The sequence below is a fragment of the Nannobrachium achirus genome (genome assembly GCF_963921795.1).
Source record: "Nannobrachium achirus genome assembly, chromosome: 12".
NCBI classification, from domain to species: Eukaryota; Metazoa; Chordata; class Actinopteri; order Myctophiformes; family Myctophidae; genus Nannobrachium; species Nannobrachium achirus.
In genome coordinates this window covers 58,757,953-58,772,668 of record NC_137832.1, presented here as the reverse complement: position 1 = coordinate 58,772,668, position 14,716 = coordinate 58,757,953, and the positions used below count along the sequence as shown (strand labels likewise).

Genomic DNA, 14,716 nt, shown 5'->3' with positions numbered 1-14,716 from the left:
GAGGACCAGTAGTTGTTTCTTAAATCATTTCTATTTCAGTAATTCATATAACACCCTATGTGTAAATTAACAGAAAACACAGGTTTCCTCTAGGTTTTCCCACCAATGTCTGACACTGCTGTGTCCAAATATGGACACCTGACTGACTACCACTGGTACCAGAACATGTCCGTCTGTGTGTGACATCGGCACGGCATCTGAAAGCCCAGAAGTCTGCATCGTCACCCAGTGATGTCACGGCTACACCACAATGCCCAAATATGGATGCTTGCAGAACAACTGAATGGTATCACATGTAACTGGTGACACTACTATAATTATACACACTTTAACTCTGGCATTCCGTAATTTTAGCTGTTATAAGTTACCGGTATTCAAAGATTTTCATGCTAAAGTTATGTCAAAATCTTGTACCAGGGTTTGTGGTGTCACCAAATATAAAAATATCAGCTATATTTGACGAGCTGAAGTACAGTAGGCCTATAGGGTTCAAGGAGTAGTTCACCCCCCAAATAACTTTTCTATTGATTACTCAATGGAGACTTGAGTTCAGTAATAACTTTTAGTTTTTTGTCGCATTCCCAAGGCCTATAATAAATGTACCCCCATTGATTCCGGATGGGGACCCAAATGCACTTTCAAGATTTGGACATAACTTGAACATGAAGAAAATCTTTATAACAGCTATAATGATGGAATGCCAGAGTTGGGCATACAAAAATGAACTAAGTCTCTCCATGGTGTGTGAGTAATCAATAGAAAAACAAATTCATTTTGGGGTGAACTACTCCTTTAAGGTCTTTACAACTATTTGATTGTACATTGACACATTTTTTAGGACCCCCTTGAATCTCCCCAAGGACCTCTGGGGGTCCCCGGACCATTTTGAGTACCATTGCTGCTCTAGTATTCTACTAAAGCCTGGTAGGCGAGGTTAGTATTCTACCAACGTAAGTCGCAACGCGATACCAGTTCAGTTGCGAGTTGTCCCTCGCCAGATACCGTACGCTACACGTCAGAAGAAAATAATAGAGCTCCTTTTCTAGGGGCCAAGAAGAGACATCATGGCTTTTACGTTATATTCGCTTATTCAGGCGGCTATTTTGTGTGTAAACGCCGTTGCTGTGTTGCATGAAGAGAGGTTTCTTAGTAAAAGTAAGTGCTTGTTCTTAACGTGATATGCCTGACGTGCTTTGATGAAATCTTCTAAAGTTAAGCTAACGTGTGTGACGCTAGCTTCTGGGCAGTTAGTCAGTGGATGAGTTAAACCTATATATACTTTTATTTCTGTGATCAAGGCCCTGTCAAATTGTGGGCCAGCGCTTTACACACTTTTATTAAGTGTAGAGCGTAATCAGAAATACAATAGAATACAGTAGCCTATAGTATATAACGCTTGTATATGAAAAAAAGTAGGGCATTTTCTAAATTTCTGTAACAAGTTGTCACAAAAGGTCATATCTTCCCCAGGTTCTATGTTCCCCACTTACCCCACAAAAAAAGGTTCTATGTTCCCCATTCAACTTTAATAAAAAAGGTTCTATCTTCCCCCCTCATCCAAAAATGCATGGGAAACATTAATTTCTATTTTTTTATTAATTAAACTCAAAACACAATAATGGGGAGAATGACGAATACTAGTGTGACGGGGGGCACTAGGGACATCTGGACAGACACCATGTACTTTTGTTATGACTGCGCATCTGGGCGAGTGGGCACCTGGACATGTGGGCACTTAGGGGTGGAGACATCTTAGTACCTGCATGGCAACTGGGCACCTGGGCACAGTAGATCCTTTTTTTTTGGTGCCGGGGAACATATAACCTTTTTGTGGGGAGGGAGGGTGGGTGGGGAACATAGAACCTGGAGAACATAGGGTGGACCCCGTCACAAATGTATTGTTCACATTCATGGTGGCTGGTCACGTTTGCACACATTTTAATTCAGCATAATGCTAAACTTGTCTATAATCAAGGCTACGGTATGTATCTGTCTGTACACCCATTTATTGTGCTGATTATTTTCCTTCCATTTAATAGTTGGCTGGGGTGTGGACCAAAGTGTTGGAGGATTCGGCGATGAACCAGGCATCAGAGTTCAACTCATGAACCTTATCCGATCTGTCAGAACAGTCATGAGAGGTACAACACGCACGCACGCACGCACGCACGCACGCACGCACGCACGCACGCACGCACGCACGCACGCACGCACGCACACACGCACACACGCACACACACACACACACACACACACACACACACACACGCTCTATCTCAGTAGGAAACATGCAATACATTATTTCTTTGTACATATTGCAAATAGAACTCAGACCAATATCCCAGCACCAGGTCATTCAGATCTGACAATCAGAATCCATGCTCTAGCACAGTAAGGGCGGGTGACCATGCCTTTGCTGTGTTGGCACAACGTTGTGGAACAAACAAACTCCCTTTGAGGATCAAAGCTGCCCCCCACCCTAGGGATCTTTAAATCCATGCTAAAGACCCACCTTTTCACTGTAGAAGACTCAGAGGTTCACTTGTGTGTGTGTGTGTGTGTGTGTGTGTGTGTGTGTGTGTGTGTGTGTGTGTGTGTGTGTGTGTGTGTGTGTGTGTGTGTGTGTGTGTGTGTGTGTGTGTTTAAAAAAAATATATATATATATCTCGGCAGGTGCCGGTGCCGGAGAATGTATTCACTCTTTCTGCTATTCTGTCTTTGTTTCTGTCTAATAAAACATATTAGTTCTAATTACCAACACATTATTTCTTATTATGGCTTTATTATGTCTTATTCTGTCTTAAAGTGTACTGTAAATTAGGATGGGACTGTTACTAGTTGCATGATATACGCGCGGCCGCGCGCGTGTTTTATATATACTTATTTGTCTGTTGTCTTGTTTGCATTTATGGTCATATAAAGAAATGTAATACAGCTCAGAGTGGAAGGCTGTCTTGTTTTGTAATGTCTCCTAGTGACTTGTAAAAAAATAAAAATAAATAAAAACGTAATAACAGAACAGCGTTATTCAGAACTGCCAACATATACTGAAACCACTTTGTGTCTTCCTCCACAGTGCCCTTGATAGGAGTGAATACTGTCGTTATCGTACTGCTGCTGCTGTTTGGTTGAGCCAAGATGACATGACTGGAAGCCAGCAGACAAAACCACATGCTTGACAGCGAAGAAGACTATTTGTGTGAACTCAGGAACACCTGTGCATAAAGAAGACATTTTAAGTCGGCATGATCAGAAGTCTATAAATCACTCCTTTTGCAATGTCTCGTCAAGTCCTATATACTGTATACAGTGACAGACTACAGCCCAGCTATTCTAAATAAGTGCCTACGGCTATTTGGGATGGTTGCATTTTTACAGACAAATTCAATGCATTTACAGTTTCATTGTTGAATAAAATATGTTGAAATGCCTATATTTTCTTTTGTTATTCAGACAAGCTTGCAATGCACTTTAAACGAAATCAAGTGTGTGTGTGTGTGTGTGTGTGTGTGTGTGTGTGTGTGTGTGTGTGTGTGTGTGTGTGTGTGTGTGTGTGTGTGTGTGTGTGTGTGTGTGTGTGTGTGTGTGTGTGTGTGTGTGTGTGTGTGTGTGACAACACAGCCATCTAACCGGGGATTTTAGAGCACTTTGTGCTTCCGTTCGTTGACACGCTTTATGGAGATGATGATTTCCTTTAGCCAGAAGCACTTGGCACTTGCCCACAGAGCCGCAACTAGTAAGTAACTGATGTACTGACCATGTTATTACTGGGTTTAACTGACCAGCAAACTGGCCTGTCTGAACCACACAGAATCTGTGTTGTGCCTCAATCAAAGTGTCTTTTCACATTTTGGCCACCTAGTGGTGGAAAAAAAAGGACATCTGGAAACTCAGAATACTATCAAAGTAACATAACATACTAACAAAGTGATATTTCTGTATTATAAATCCTTTTGAGTAATATTCTATATATTTTGCGATTTGTTTTTCTGAGCTGCAAGCAAAAAAGGGCGTTTGAATATTTCACTGCATGCACAATGAATCTAAAGTATGAACGTATATGCTATACCACAAAAATGTGGAATGCCTTACCGAAGGCCATAAAGGAGTGTGGATCACTAGCATCCTTTAAAATTGCCCTGAAAAACCACTTACAGGCAGCAGCCGTTCGCAACTGGTAAAAACCTAGCCCAACCCTCCCCTCCCCTGCCCCTTCCTTGTATATACTTACTGTTTGTTTAGACTTACTGTTTTCTTTTTTTCCCCCTTTTCTTTATATCTACTGCATAGTACTGTGTTCTATTTGTCTGTCATTCAATGTTATATGAGATACTTAAATGGTTTCCTGTTGAAATAAGCTTAGTCTTTTCATGGATCTCCTTTTAGTAGACCTTGTACCAGTGAACTGTACCGTCATGAATCTGTACATTTTCCTATGCAAACTTCTAATAAAGCCTTCAATCAATCAATCAATCAATCAATCAAACGTTATAAAAAATATATAGCCTATATATTACAGAAGAAAATGAGCTTTTACACAATATTAATAGTTTTAGATGGATCTGTAGTGTATACTGATATAGGCCATTCAAACTGGCAAAGGATTTGGGATGGATATGTCCAAAAAATATACATCAGACGAAAGACATCAGATGAGTCGGTTCGTTTTGTCTGGGTTGGGGTATTAGGCAAACTCACCTTGTTTGTCCCAGGACAAGTGCCGTACATTACTGTTGCTGCACATTGTCAACATAACAAACAACATGGCATTATTAAACACTATGGGGTGTTTTAACCACGCACGGAGCAGCGTTATTGTGTCGCTCGCTGCATGTTCCATCTATTTATTCTATAGGCGCATTTACTGCGCTCATAAACTGCTAAAAAGTAATTCGGTGTACGACGGTCAAACGCTTCCAAGCTCGGTGTATCTCGTCATCAAATACTTCACCAAAGCCACTTGTAGGAGAAGTGGTCTCTTGTACAGAGATGGAAATGAGACGTGTGAAGTTGCCTACACTGTCCTCAACTGTAGGTAAGCTACTTAACTTGATTGATTGAATACTTAAATTAACACTTTGCAATTATTAGGTACGATTTACAATGACTGTTAAAAGGATAACAAAAAAGACCTACCTCTACCTTAGCCCTAGAATGTCTCCAATATTCGGTCGAATGATACTCCGTATATTCCCTCAGATCTGGAGCCATAGAACGCTCCCATGGCGCGGCGGTTAGCAACTAATCTGCGCGGCACTAAAGTGCTGCGCGCTTCTTGTGTACTCACCCAATAATGTATTCCTCGGCCTGGGAGAACGATATTGTCCTATAGTGTCATATCCATTTGAAAGTTCTGGCTGAAAACGTGTACTTTGTAAAATATCACCACTTAATACGAGCCAACACGGACGACTTATATGACCGGGCGAGGGGCTCGGAATGACTGCTGGACTGAATATATCAAAACTTCCTTTGGGAAGCACAAAACGTACGGGGCACACAATCACGCAGGTGGTGTGATTAGTCACAGCACCTGTCAATTGTGTGCCCCGTACGTTTTGTGCTTCCCAAAGGAAGTTTTGATATATTCAGTCCAGCAGTCATTCCGAGCCCCTCGCCCGGTCATATAAGTCGTCCGTGTTGGCTCGTATTAAGTGGTGATATTTTACAAAGTACACGTTTTCAGCCAGAACTTTCAAATGGATATGACACTATAGGACAATATCGTTCTCCCAGGCCGAGGAATACATTATTGGGTGAGTACACAAGAAGCGCGCAGCACTTTAGTGCCGCGCAGATTAGTTGCTAACCGCCGCGCCATGGGAGCGTTCTATGGCTCCACATCTGAGGGATTACTCGGAGAGTCAATCGACCGAATATTGGAGACATTCTAGGGCTACCTCTACCTAGGGTTCCTGTGTATGCAATTCATTAAGATATTTAAAGACAATGCACAATAATTAACAGGACAATCAACACTAGTAGCACTAGCAATGCATTTCTGTGTTTAAGATTAGAGGGATTTAAAAATGATTTGATGAAGGTTAAGGAGTTCAACTTTTTACTGTTTTGGAAGGGCATTACACATTTTGGTGGCATAGCAGCAGAACGAATTTGATATGCCTAATATGTTTGTCTTTCACGTTATTGAAGTAGTCTGACAGGTACATGGGTATCTGTCCCTGTTTCCTTGCATATCTTGAAGACCAGGTGCATTATAGTGATGTATTACCTGCTTATTGTAAATCGCTTTGGATTAAAATAGTCTGCTAAATGCCTAAACTGTAAACTGATTGCAAGTTGCATTAAGCCCTTTGCACACAGGCGCGTTTAACCGCACGGATAAAACGGACAATTTCATTTTTTGAAAAGAAAACAATGATTCTCTATGACCTCATGCACACCGGCTCCGAATTAGCCGTGCGACGAGTGGCTGCCGCCGTGCGTTTTTTTCTCGATCGAACCCAGTTCGATTCGTGCGTCTTGTCGCATGCGGTAAAAAACTCATCACTCCTTTTATGACTCCTTTTTGGATCCGCAGCGCCGATTCCGCACAGCCTTGCACACCAAATCCAATGCGTTTTATTCATGCCGCAAACGAAAAAAACGCAACTGTCCTGTGTACAAAGGGCTTAACTCTGTGACTGTCCTCTACTTTGAGGCATCCCAAATCTCACCCCAGGCATAATGAGCACCGGCTAGGTGCGTTCTGGGTGAATTTGTGCTTTTTTTGGTTACCTACTATGTTCTAATCTGTTACACCTAAACGTTAACAAAATCCTACTCTAATTTCAAGGCTTGAGATTCCGCAGCTGAGGCGGTGGTGCGATGCTGCAGGTTATGGCTGGGATTACCCTGACAGTGACTACAGAGACATCCCACTGTGTTTCCCTGAAGCTCTCTGTCAACACCTGCTACTCATGGTCCTCTGCGATGACAACTTCAGGTTGAGTCCAGCAGGTAATAATGTGTCTACTGAAACATACCACCTGCTCACTTAATTACATGCCAGAGGCCAGAATGAAAGTTCATAAACAAAAAGAAGGGCCTCGCATACTGAAAGATGAAATCTGAGGCTCTTTAGACGGAATAAATTGTCATTTACTTACATGAGTGTGTCACCTTTTGCACTATTTTAACTACTTTTTTTGCTTTCAAAGAGCCTCTTCTGTTTGTTTATGTAATTGTAAATATGAACTGAGCCTGGAATATGCTCTGTAGATTTTTGTGTTTGGTGTACCAGAATCTTGAGGCAAACTTTGCATATTACTGTATGAGCAACAATGAAAGCTTTTTTTTATATATACATATCTTTTCTACTATTTTATTGATTAACTAGGTCTAATCCGTGCGCGCCAGAGCTTGACAACCCTGCAGCCAATTGATGAACTGAAGAAGGGTCCGTTCACACTGCAGGTCCGAGTCCTGGGGTACCAGGCTGTGGAAGGCGGTGTGGAGGTGGATGTCTTCCTTTCTGCCTCCTCCCGGTCCAGTCAGCCAGTGTGGGAGAGCGTAGTGACACTTCTGTCCACAGACAAGTTCCACAAGGACACCACCAGACCCTTACTGAAGGACGACAGTGAGAGTGAGTTATATTCAGCACAAAATGTATTCATCCAAACTAAGGCAGGATTATAAACTATGAGTTATTTAAAAATAAAAATGAATATAAATAATATTTCAGTGAATCAATCATACTTACTGCTTAAAAGCCAATTAAGTTCTTGATTCTTTAGCACTTTTATTTTACTTTATGGAGAGAGCAAGAGGGTAAAGTAGATTAAGTAAATATAATGGCATCCCATGTCATTCTATTTGCCACTACTTACTCTACTTTGCTCTATCTCTTTTACTCGACTCAAGGCCAGCAGGGGTGTGCGTGCTTGCGGGAGTGGAGAGAATGAAATCATAACCACTACATATTAATGCTCCTGTTTTAGCTTAGCTTAGTTGTGCAGTAGTTGATCATAAGCAGTAGTTGATCATAATAAAGTGATCAAACACAGTGAGGAAATAAATTAAACAGGTTTTTCTTTTAACATGACAATAAATACCAAGTCTTTGTTCAAAATAAAGGCACATGTTTCTAAAAGAATTTCCCTTCCAAAAATGTCAACAGAATAGCATACCATATGACAACAACATATTTAAAAAATATATAATAAGAGAATTGAGAGAAATTCCATTATTCCATGGGATGGATGAACCATATTGTATACTTTGTGTCATATGATGAATTGCGAAAATAGCAGATATACGATGCGACACGTTGTGAGCTTGTACATGTACAAAGGCAATTTCTGCGAATTGCATACATTTGGGGAAATTGTTGCAATTTTTGTTCACGTCCTATGCGATAATGGCAAGCCCAAAATAGAAATGCGAGGTCCAACATGGATTAAACCATGTGTAGGGGAAGAAAGAGAAAGTAGAGTGTATGTTTTTCTGTCTGCTCATGTCCTTTTTGTTTTTGACAGAATGGCCCGACTCAGGCAACGTAAAGAGGATAGAGATGAGAGTGCCTGGGATAGCAGGGCTGACAGGTGTCTGGTCCTTCCTCGACTACCTCCCACACTATCTCCTCACAATACCAGCCAGACTCTTTGGCTACAGATGCTGGAGCTCTCCCAGTGTCTGGATGCTGTCTGTCTGCCTGGCTGAAATAGAGGAACACAAAGGTACACAACCCTGTACACACTTACAGTATTCTCTTGTGCTGGTTAGGGAAGGAATAATATTCCACACACCAATGGAAGTCTTGGATGCTGAAACGTTAATCTGCTGTTAACTTAATAAGAATACGTTGTATATAAATATTAAGCTGGTTGGAATTCTTTCAGTAGGTTTTGGAATACTTCTTGTGGGTATATGATTGTATAATATTAACAGTTATTGTGTATGATCCTTATGGACAGGGTCCATATTAAAGATATGATAAAAATCTGATCATCATCTGATGTTTAATTTGCTCTTTAATATAATCTGCTGATTATTTAATACATTTATACATGTCCCACCCCTATCATCATGTTTGTTCTTTGAACCCATGACTCTTGTTTTGACCAGACCTTTATTTTAGGTTTAACACCCTTTTAATTCATTTTATCAGGGACCGAAGCCATCAGAGCCCCCATCTCTGTCACAGCCCAGTTTAAGGAGCCCCTGTCAGTACCAGGCAAGGTGGAGATCACTTTCTGGGGGACCACGCCAGAGGAGTCTTCGTCCCAAGGACTAACTTTCCAAATGGAGCAACACAAAACCAGGTTACCCAACATGACTGGAACCATCAGTAGGGCTTGATTAGTGTTTATTATTGTATTCAGTTATATCAGGGAACATTTTGCAATGAGTTGTTTCTGATTAATCAAAGACTACTGCTAATTCCAGTATAACTCAATAACTGGGCTTTACTGGCCGTGTTTCATTCCAGTTCAGTCACCATTACAACCATAATTACAGTAAATGAAATGTACGGGATTACTGCCATGTTCAAAAACTGTTCAAATATAATGCATCTTTTTTTATTATTAAAGGGATATTTCACTTAAAAAAGAAAAACCTTTGGTAATTTTATCGTCTAATCTGGCTTTTTGGAACACCCGGGACAGTTTTAAGTTGCTTGATTCAATATTTAGATAATATACAAACCCATTGTAACTTCAAACTCTAAAACACCCGTCCTTGGTTCTGGTGACTCATACTGCTCTCGTAATACACGAGGAGGCCGTGTTATTTTTGTCTCGTGAACCTGCCTCTCCCAGAAATCAAATTCTTCCGGAGAAGGCTGGTTTACGAGGCTAGTGTTTTTTCATTTATTTTTAATAATTTTGTTGGGAAAAAAAAAAAAAGAAAGAAAGGAAAACAAGGGAAATATCCCTTTAATAACAGTAAGACTCCCTAATCGGGAGATAAGTGCCCGCCAGGTCGCATACACAAACTTTAGAAGGCAATCATAGCCAATCAGGAGGGAATATGGGAAATGGGACAGATCCATGTTGATGACATGACTTTAGAGATACTGTGTACCGCTTTGCGTGATTTTAGGGCAAAATCTGTAGGAGCAGTGTCCAAAAATGTGTTTAGCATGTGATGTGACGTGACGGACAGACGGAGGGACTACTGACTGACTGACTGACTGACTGACGGAGGGACAGCCGGTGGAGCTTTTCATAGTAACTTGCGACCTGACGATCACAATTATAGTATGACATAATGAATTCCATATTCTCGGCTGCAAAATGCTGTACATCGCATATCACACATATTATAAAAATATATTATTTTGTCTAATTTCTTGTGTTTCTTATGAACTGGCTTGTGTATTGTATGTTTCATACATCTGTATTCTCATCATGTCAAACAGTGTACTATATATATTTATAAGACAACGGCTGATGCAGACAGAGTCCTTACAGGGACTGGAGGCTTCTGAATATTTGATTCCTTTGATAGTCCTGTTTTACAGCTTTCATGTACAGTATGTGAAAGTCTTTTCTTCTGTATTATTTATTGTACTACAGTACATTCAGTGACATGGTGCTCAGAGAAGGGGCTTTTCATGCTTCCTTGCACAGAATCAGACATTTCAAAGAGTAATATGTTCTAGCATGTTCTTACAGGTAGTGTGAGTGAAGGAAATATGTCCTTCAAATCAAATATGTCAACTCAAATCAAACATCACATCGCACATTTCATACACAATGTATTTCCCTGGACAGGACATGTATACCGAAATGAGTTGAGGTGAATCCCAATTTGAGATGACATACGTGCCCAATGCCCATATCCCTGAAATCACTTGGATGCAATTAACAACCCCTTCCCTGATTTAAGGGCTACACCCAATTAACCTTGCTGTATTGGTTTCGCGCAAGCGATTGGCACGAAGCGTCCCAGGACTCCCTCGATGCATCTCTGTTGTGTTTGTAGATTGTGAGCTGTAGGGACAGGAGGAACGGGTGGTGGGAGGGAACACTTATTGTGTGGGGGTAGGTAGGGACAGGGGTTGGAAGTGAAGAAAAGGGTCTCTGTGTAGCGTGTAGAAATCCACATAACCAGAAAAGTCATCAGAGTTTCATCACCTGAATTCATACGACTGCCTGTTCTGTTGATCAGCTGTATCAAGGGATCTACATGACTGAAATCTACTTCTATCTGCTGCATGTGGAAAGCATCTTCTATTGGTGAGCATCCTTCTCTGATCAAATTCTGTGATATTGTTTGGAATTTTTGAGACGCATACTTGATACAGCGACTTTCCTGTATGGTGGTGTGGAGAGGAATATAATGGATAGTAATAACACTAAATCTATTCTACATTTTGTCAAACATGACTTTTTAAAATAAAGAAATATCAGTTGATTTTGTTTTTGTGCATTTCTAAATTGTATGATTTATTAGAGCTAGTCAGATTATAGCCCATTGTATTACCAGATGGTACCACCCTATATTGGCTAGATAAATTAAGATGGTTGCTTCATGCAAATAATGTAAGATTTTGGTACAGAAATAATAATCATGAAGGGAACACCAAACATCAACTCTTTACATTGCTGTTAATTTCCTTGGTGGAAGACTTTAACTACTGCCACAGTTTGATGTGATCAGGAATATTGATAAAGTTGATAAAGAAAACGTAAATATAGATTGTTCAGAATATATTTTATTGTTTCTATTTGAATGCAAGGGTCAGCTTAGACCAACATTCTCTGTAATTAAGGTCTGCCTCTTATCAGTGTAAAATGTGCTCTCTTTTAGGGATGGGACGATACGCGATATTATCGTTTATCGTGATAAAAAACACTCACGATAATCGTGGAGATTTAACATATCGTCCTCCGTCATGCACTGGGATCAATTCACCTTATATTTGCTGAGCTGCATAACCGGTACCACTTAAACCCTCTATAATTGGTAAAAGGTACTTATAATATACGTACTTGATATCGTCTTTTTTTTTCACTCTCTATCAAATGTCTTTGCCAAAAAATAGCCGATCTACAAGCTCACGTTGCGACACATTGTGAGCTTGTAGATCTGCTATTTTTTGGGCAAATGTTCCGCCCCAGGTCAATGGATTTTGATTATCGCGATAATATCGTAAATCGCGATTTCTTTTGTCACAATAATCACGATATGACATTTTCATATCGTCCCATCCCTACTCTCTATCGCTGTCAAATTTGCCACAGTTTTGACACAATGATGTGATATGCACAATTAGGGCTGTCACAATTATTACATAATCGTCTAATCGCAATTATTTGACATAATCGCGTATATTTTTCATAATCGTCATAATCGTTTCCATGTTGAAGAATGTTCATATATTTTTTTTTAAAGTAAAACATTTTGGAAATAGCAGATCTACAAGCTCACAACATGTCGCATCGCGACAGATCGGCTATTTCTACTATCAATGTTATTTTTTAAGAAATAATTTGTCAAATATGTTAGTAATTTCTTTGTATATTTAGGTTATGTCTCATATCTGCCATGTGCAACTTACGCCTAAAAGCCGAACTGAAATGTAATTATCAACGACAAAAACACAATTAAATCGTTAATCGCAATTATTTGAGTGACAATTAATCGTCATGTAAAATGTCATATCGTGACTGCCCTATGCACAATTAACGTAAGGAGCAAACCAAATGTATTATTGCAACTACTGTGTTTAACCGGTATCCATCTTTCATCCATTGTTCCTCATCCACCAGTGGGTCTTGAGCAGCATGTACATTTGTGCCATTATTCATTCATGGGGCCCTGATTCTGTCATGCATAGGAGTCAGTCAAGTGGAACAGGGGTGTTACTACTGTAAATGGAATACAGTCCTTTGAGGGCATCTTAATTGGCAAGTGTCTTCATTTTCATAAGTCATGATTATAGTCCGCAGCTTTTCAAAAGTGGGGTCGCGGGCCCCCAGGAGTGCCAGCAGCTGCAAAGGAGATGAAATGCGAAAAGAAAAAAAGGAAAGTAAAAAAGTAGTTATTAGGGCCACAGTTGTGGAGCAGTATTCTTTTTACAGTATATTGCTTCGGCTTGTGTTATTGATTCAAATTACTTCAATTGTTACATGAGTGGATATTGTTTCAAGATCTTGAATTTGTATTTTGTTTTAAACAAATGGTTAAAATGATGTTTCCGCACAGCAGTACTAAAAGCTTTTTCTACAATAGATCATGTTAGTGCATTAACATCTGATGTGTGAATGTTCTCAGAGCTACAAGATTTATTCATACGTGTAATCTACAGTGTGTGTGTGTGTGTGTGTGTGTGTGTGTGTGTGTGTGTGTGTGTGTGCGTGTGTGCGCGTGTGTGTGTGTGTGTGTGTGGTGCAGAGAGAGAGATGGAATGAAGATGGGTGGAAAGAGTGAGAGTTACCCCCCCCCACCCCACACACACACACACACACACACACACACACACACTCTCTCTCACTTTAGAAGACGTCGTTTCTGCTCCTGTGGGGATTTGAAGTTATTTTCAGTTTTTATTTTAAAGCATCAGCTTGATTTATTTACGGTACTCTAAAAGGTAGATCCTAAATGGCAGCATGTACTCTCTTCACTTGCACAGCACCCATTTAGAACCCCAATTCGTTGTTATACCTTTACAATCCGGGATCCCCTTTTTGCAACATTAGCTGTTGCTATATATATATATATATATATATATATATATATATATATATATATATATATATAGAGAGAGAGAGAGAGAGAGAGAGGGAGAGAGAGAGAGTGAGAGAGAGAGCAACGTTTATTTTTGAGTTTTTCTGAAACCTTAGGTCAGGAATTAGAATTGGCCGCAGGTCTAAATGGGTTATTTGACCAGTTTCATGGCCATGTCGTTATAGGCACACATTTTCACACGCTTTCGTGAGCTTGCAGATCTGTTTCGACTTATAAAATAGTGCTTTAAACACTTTAATTCAATTCAATGCTTTGGTGCTGATGTTATAAATAAATAACAACATTGAAGCGGTTGTCCGGGGGCAGTTGATAGGACGGTAGACTGACAGGAGATGGGGAGTGAAACCGAACCCGTGACACGCTGTCAGGCATCAGAGCCTATGTGGTATACGCCTGGACCGGTAGGCCAGCAGTCGCCCCTTAGAAGGGACAGTTTTACAGTGATGTACGGTAAACCTTATTTGTATAGCATCATTTAATTCACAAAATATGAAATAATGAAAATGTTTTTTTCTTCTTCTTCTTTTTCTTTCTACCCTGATCAAGTTCAGCAGAAGAGAGCAATGTGTGGGTAACCAAGGAACAGGGAACCACCTACTTCTCCCCAGCAGGGGGCGGCAGAACGCAGGTCTACAATGACTGATGTATCCACACAATACCTGCACCATGGAGCTTGGCTCACACACCATGAGGTACGAGGTTGCCAGTAAAGGGAAGGTGTCTTGTGCGTCACACATCGCCTCCAATGGAAGAAGCCAGAGGGAGAACCTCATAGACCAGAATTCTGCGAAGGACTCCTCCTCATGGATGCTGGACTCCAGCAGCCAGGCTTACTCTGGCCCAGAGGACGCCTCCACAGACCCCCACGAGACCCTGACAGAAACCTCGACGTTGACCTTTGTGGACGCCCACACCATCAACGAGTCAGAGGGGAGCCCCAGCCTTGGGGGGATGGCTCTGGCAGGGGGAGGGCTGCTTTACGTCAAGGAGTTTGTGCTGATCGACGACGATGACGACG

At 40.7% G+C, this 14,716-nt stretch overlaps 2 protein-coding genes across 2 annotated transcripts; both read left to right on the top strand.

Moving 5' to 3' along the window:
• The first annotated feature begins 1,019 nt into the window (after nucleotides 1-1,019).
• ier3ip1 (immediate early response 3 interacting protein 1) lies at nucleotides 1,020-3,370 on the top strand. The gene is made up of 3 exons (XM_080739121.1): nucleotides 1,020-1,155; nucleotides 2,040-2,141; nucleotides 3,077-3,370. Exons 1-3 carry the CDS (start codon nucleotides 1,065-1,067, stop codon nucleotides 3,130-3,132), a joined length of 249 nt encoding a protein of 82 aa, XP_080595247.1. The 5' UTR covers nucleotides 1,020-1,064; the 3' UTR covers nucleotides 3,133-3,370.
• Nucleotides 3,371-4,748: 1,378 nt separating this feature from the next.
• On the top strand, nucleotides 4,749-10,128 carry LOC308296015 (uncharacterized protein). The gene is made up of 5 exons (XM_080739124.1): nucleotides 4,749-5,035; nucleotides 6,797-6,960; nucleotides 7,340-7,585; nucleotides 8,478-8,678; nucleotides 9,110-10,128. Exons 1-5 carry the CDS (start codon nucleotides 4,764-4,766, stop codon nucleotides 9,298-9,300), a joined length of 1,074 nt encoding a protein of 357 aa, XP_080595250.1. The 5' UTR covers nucleotides 4,749-4,763; the 3' UTR covers nucleotides 9,301-10,128.
• Nucleotides 10,129-14,716: the final 4,588 nt, after the last annotated feature.

What these genes read in the sequence shown, in the direction of transcription:
- LOC308296015 (XM_080739124.1), top strand. Translation starts at nt 4,764, where the DNA reads ATGGCATTATTAAACACTATGGGGTGTTTTAACCACGCACGGAGCAGC. An exon ending in TACACTGTCCTCAACTGTAG is followed by an intron (nt 5,036 to 6,796) that starts GTAAGCTACTTA and finishes TCTAATTTCAAG; the next exon opens with GCTTGAGATTCCGCAGCTGA. An exon ending in CTTCAGGTTGAGTCCAGCAG is followed by an intron (nt 6,961 to 7,339) that starts GTAATAATGTGT and finishes TTGATTAACTAG; the next exon opens with GTCTAATCCGTGCGCGCCAG.
- ier3ip1 (XM_080739121.1), top strand. Translation starts at nt 1,065, where the DNA reads ATGGCTTTTACGTTATATTCGCTTATTCAGGCGGCTATTTTGTGTGTA. An exon ending in AGAGAGGTTTCTTAGTAAAA is followed by an intron (nt 1,156 to 2,039) that starts GTAAGTGCTTGT and finishes TCCATTTAATAG; the next exon opens with TTGGCTGGGGTGTGGACCAA. An exon ending in TGTCAGAACAGTCATGAGAG is followed by an intron (nt 2,142 to 3,076) that starts GTACAACACGCA and finishes CTTCCTCCACAG; the next exon opens with TGCCCTTGATAGGAGTGAAT.